Genomic DNA, 5,454 nt, shown 5'->3' with positions numbered 1-5,454 from the left:
GTGTGTGGGATCAGATTGGGCGGAATTCCCTCACTGTGTCTCAGTATTGTGCCCTGTAGGGCAGTGGGTTAGTGAGGGATGTCGTGTCTCATAGTGGGGCCGGCCATATGGTCTTCTCTGTGAATTGGCTGCTCTGAGCGGGAACATTGTCCTAAAGGCTTGGTGGGCCACGATGTGCTCCACTCTCTCTTCCTCCCTTCATTTGCTCCCATGTGCTCTGATCATATGTATCCCTCTCCCCGAGCTGCAGATTCAGTGCTGTCCTCTGAAATAAATTATTCTGGGGGGAGGGGCAGGTGTCCACATAGTTGGGTTTGGGGCTGGGCCTTCACATATTAGTCCATTTTATAACCTTAAAATATTTCTTTAGTAAACTAATAGCCCTTAGAAATTTAAAGAATTCTCTCACAACTTGACAGGGAAATTCCCAAGCTTATGAAAGAAATTTCATCAACAAAGAAAGCAACAGAAGGAAAGGTAAGAGTCTTAGTTAACTTTAAAAATAATGATAAAGGTATTATTATGTTACCCTATTGCTAAGGCATAATCCTAGTACTGAATGTGTAGAGTATTCACCCCATTCTCTCTACCCTGTCGAGGTCAGAATGCCATTATTTTCTTGGTGCTATGAGACTTGTGAAATCTCTGTCCATTGCTTAGCTCCTTCCTCTGACCTCAAATCCCAGCAGTTGTTCTCGGCTTGGTCTTCCATAGTTGCCTTACATGTGTGCCCTCTAGGATTTAGCCGTGGATCCAAAGATCACCCCTGTACACACTTTTTGGATTACATGCTTGCTAGCTCCATTCTTTCTAGTGCCTGCCTTCCTAATGGCCAAGCTAAATACTGTGCTTCCCATTACATGAGGATCTCAGGGATTGTTACACTGACCACACATTTTGGTGCCTCAAATGTGAGACTTGTTTCTGGGTACATTTGACCTGCTGGTTCCAAAAATGGCACTAATTTTCCCCTATCAGCTCTAGTTTTTGAGTTACAGTATATGCCACATACTACGCTTCACTCTGCTCACCCATTAAAAAAATCAGGATATTTTAACGTGGTGTTAGCCAGCCTGAGATAGACGGAATGTATGCTGGTTTTATATAAGGCAGTTTGCATTATACTTAATGTTTCGGTCAAGTTATACTTCACAAAGTATCCTTTGATCCTAAGGTATATTTGAACAGTACAGATTACATGAACTTGAAATTTTCTATAAATATCATTTCACCTTTATTAGAAACAAGAAGAGGCGGTTCCAATTTGTTATCTTAAAAATGGGCCAGAAATAAGAATTACTGTACAGTAAATAACGAGCTCTGATGGCATAGTGGGTTATGTGTTTGATAGCTCACCACAAGAGAAAGACGAGGCTCTGTTCCCATAAAGACTGACAGACTCAGAATCCCACAGGAGAAGCTCAGCTCTGCCCTATAGGGTCACTGTGAGTCAAAACAGACCATCTGATAGTTCGCCTGGTACAGTAGAAATTCAAATGTTCTGAAACCCAGAATGGGTATCAGAGTTCAATCTCTTTTATTAAAATTAAAGTATCCCAGTCTTGTTATAAGATGGCACAACTTCTCTCCCTGTACACTGAAACTCTTACAAGAAAAGTTGGAATATTTCTTACAAAGAAGCTTGCCATCAGCCTCATCCCTGAAACATTTGACATGAATTATCCATTGACTTTGTATGTCAAAATGTATTCTGTAACATTTAAAATTTAAAGAAGAAAAATTCAGATCTTCAAAACATTTATGAAAATTGCTACAAAGTCTTACATTTTCAATGCTCTAACCTGCTTTCACACCTTCCATATATGTACCTTTTCAATTTTCTTTATTTTCCACTCTTCTCGGACTGTGTTCTGGTTTTGCAATGTCCAACTTATAGTCACTGTATATACCACACAGCCGCCCATATCAAAAAGAAAAGCCCGCAGCCATCTAATCAATTCTAATTCATAGTGACTTTATAGAACAGAGAAAAACAGCCTCTTTGGATTTCCAAATCTGTATATCTTTTAAAGGCTGCAGGGTGTCTGGTAGGCTTGAACAACTGACCTTATGACCGGCAGCTCAATGTGTAACCCACAGGTCCCATGAGTCCATAGATACCTTCCCTTGAAAGTCCCTTAATACCTAATTCTTCAAATATTTCTTACCTTTTCTGTCTTATCCTGTAATTTTTGTGCCTGAATTCTTCTCATATTTAAAACTAGTATGATAACTTAGTAAATTAGTTTCACGTTGTAGGTGAAACTATCGTAGAACTCCATATCCAAGAAAGTAGAGCAGTCTATCCGATGCAATTTTCTGAATCGGTGCCCAAATAACCCCAGAAGCAGGCCTAAAAACCAAGACGCCGAGGAAAAAGTTATTTTGTTGAACTGTGTTATCCATTACTTAGGAACTGGTATGGGAATTGGTATTTTATTTCTTTTGTCCAGTTGATTATTTATGGAAGGAGAATAATTTTGATGCTAGCTACTACATCATCACTGAAGCTTCATAAATTGTTTTGTTTTTTAATTTGCCAAGTATTTAATAAACTACTTATATTTGGTAATACTTGAAACTTTAGGATTTAGAATTTGTAATATAAAATGACAGAATCATAGATGTACTAAAGATGTTTTCTTTTTTTCTCCTAGACATCACTGAGTGCTCTTGCCCAGCTGATGAAAAAGATGCCCCATTTCCGTAAACAGATTACTAAGGTAAGCAGGCTTGTGTAGGAGATGCCGTAATCATTTTAATTTACTGACCCGTCCATTCCTGGTATCAGACTTAGCATTGTATGCCAGATTAGTTGTCTACTACAACCTTACCCTAGGTCTGAAAAATACCCCCAATATCTGAACTTCACCTAGATTTGTCCAAAACAAACTTATATTTTTATATTTTTGTCTTGAACAGCCAAAGTTAGTTTTGTATTTGTCACCATCATAAGGATATTCTACATTAGATTGATGAGTGGTGGTTGTATTGCATGTCTCTTTAAATTAATAGTTATGTATTAGAGTTAAGAGCAGGTAAACTTCTTTGTTGTCCCAATCTTTCTTATGAATCACAAAAAGAGTAATATTTACACATTTTTAATCAAGTTTCACCCTAGTCAAGAATTGTTACTATAAGTTCATACTTTTTCTATTGGACTATAAGTACTATAAGGACTGTACTCTTCTCGACTCACATTCCCTTTCATTATGATTAATTTCTTCTCTTTTTTCCAGCAAGTTGTCCATCTGAACTTAGCCGAAGACTGCATGAATAAATTCAAGCCTAATATAGAAAAACTATGCAAAACTGAACAGGTGTGTACAGAGTCAGAAACACCTGGGTTCATGATAGATTTCTAGAATGAACTTTGTACGTGAAAACAATTCTTTGCATGACCCAGTAGTTAATCTCAGAGGGACAGCCACCTGGCGAGTAGTAAATATATCATTTCCCACTGACTGTGCATGGCTTGCATCTCTAAGTTCCAAGTTATCTAAAGACTGCTAGGATAGAGCTGTCGTTGACCTGATGGAGCACACTCACAAGGACACTTAATGATGGCACACTCACAAGGACACTTAATGGCGTAGCGGTGATTGTAAGTCATTATTTATTGAAGGTAAACACTAACAGGAACAGTTAGAGGCAAACTCACTCCCTCTAACCCACATAAGCACCCCACTTAGCATTGTAGAGAGGAACCTGTTTATGGATCAAAGGGACCTGGTCACCCTTCCCAAGCTACCTTTGTCCATTTCTGTGTCACTGGGCAGGCCCAGGATGGGTCCAGTGTCAGTAGGTGGCTGTATCTTGTAACAGATGTGTCACCAGCTCAGGTTAGGTGGGCGTGGCCCTGCTAGTTCTCTCTGTTCCTGTGGCTTCTTCGGGCTGGCGTTGGCTCCCTGTGTTTGCTGGTTCATCTCTCAGCCAGCAGCCTTAGGACAACCCTGGACTCGTGCCAGGACTAGATCGGCAATGCAACGGCTCTCAAGACAGAACTTTTATGGGCAACCCCTGTGTGGTGTATGTCCAAACCTCTATAGGCCTTCTCTTAGTCATCTCAAGACAGGCATCCTGTAGACCTTCTTCGCATAGGCCTCCTCTTGGCCTTCCTGTTACAGCTATCAGCACAGCTGGGACATCGTCCTGCCCAAGGCAGGCTAGCTTAGCCCCAGTGTTGCTGTTTGCTCTGATCAGCATCTGCCTATATCGTCCCGGACAGCAGCTGCTTCCCCTTATGGGGCATCGAGCTCTGTTGCTGGCCTTCCTCCCAGAGGCCCAGCTCCACTGGCAATCTTCTGCCCAGATGTACCTTACTTTAAGCTGTGGGCCAACTCGCCCACTACCACTGTCCTGACCGCTCTACCTCTGGCCCCTTCTGGACCTATTCCGTATTGTCACACAGTGTTGCAGCCTATGACCAGTATTACTCCCCCTTTACCTGAATCTAGGAGGCTCTCAGGATAGGGACCGGGGTTCAGAGGGTCCTCTCTAGTCTCTTACTGATCAGGAAGTCTTCAAATCTCTACTAACTTGATTACTTATACATGGTAGGGGCTTCAAAAAGTTTGTGGAATAAGTCTTTATCTTTTCATTGTATTTTTCCATGATTTTTTTTAACTACTCACATAAAGACAAGTTCCATATAAATTTCAAAGTGTGACTTTCCTAAACTGACCAATCCCTTAGACAGATATAAACAGACAAGTCCTCTTGGGTGAATTGCAAGTCACTTATGCAGTTAACAAACCTTCCAAGCCTTGCAACTGTGCCACTGATGCAAATAGCAAACCAACCAATCCTTACAAAACCCCTTATGTGGGTAGCAAAGCAATAGTGCTTTCAAACGGTTTATCTGGATACAAACTGACCCGTCCTTAGGCAGATTGCAGCCACACAGCCATGAGAGTTATAAACCCAGGGTCAAAAGGCCACATGAAAGCAAGCCTTGACATTGAACCCATTACTATTAGCAAGTAGCTCTACCAGATCGTAGGAAGCACACTCATCTGCAAGTGTGAGTTTCTGGTGGACAGGGTGATGGAAGTTGTAAGGCATCAGCTGGGGTAGCACTGTTGATTTAATGTAGCCCCCTTCAGAGCACGGTGTAGGCACGTTTTGCTGTGGATGGTTTAGACCAGTGCTGCCTATGAGAAACACAGCGCAAGGCACTTGTAATGTAACATTGTCTAGGTGCCATCGTAACAACCCCGTGTCAACAGAATTCAGCACGGCCCAGTCCTGCACCATGCGCACAGTGTTGCTGGGTTTGAGCCCCATTCTGCAGCCCCTGCCAGCCCACCTCCTTGAGGGTCTTCTTTCTCGCGACCCTCCCCTCTCCTACACGTGTCGGCCTTCTCCAGGGACGGCCCCCTCGGGGACAGGCGCAGTCTCAGCAGCCTCCTCGCTGAAGCACATCCCGCTGTGCTTCCCCCAGGCAGAGTGTTC

At 42.3% G+C, this 5,454-nt stretch overlaps 1 protein-coding gene across 1 annotated transcript in view; it reads left to right on the top strand.

The window, feature by feature from the left end:
* The window catches only part of STXBP3 (syntaxin binding protein 3), a 53,622-nt gene that overhangs the window by 40,968 nt on the left and 7,200 nt on the right, over window positions 1-5,454 (top strand). Inside the window, exons 10-13 of the mRNA XM_045292018.1 lie at window positions 399-477; window positions 2,658-2,723; window positions 3,240-3,346; window positions 4,128-4,161. Coding sequence (XP_045147953.1) covers window positions 399-477; window positions 2,658-2,723; window positions 3,240-3,346; window positions 4,128-4,161 — 286 coding nt within the window. The remainder of the gene's footprint in view (window positions 1-398; window positions 478-2,657; window positions 2,724-3,239; window positions 3,347-4,127; window positions 4,162-5,454) is intronic.

This window comes from Echinops telfairi, unplaced genomic scaffold, assembly GCF_000313985.2.
Source record: "Echinops telfairi isolate 266 unplaced genomic scaffold, ASM31398v2 ScPeMD7_443;HRSCAF=831, whole genome shotgun sequence".
Lineage (NCBI taxonomy): Eukaryota > Metazoa > Chordata > Mammalia > Afrosoricida > Tenrecidae > Echinops > Echinops telfairi.
Note: the sequence above shows the minus strand (reverse complement) of the source record. Positions and strands in the feature narration are given on the sequence as shown.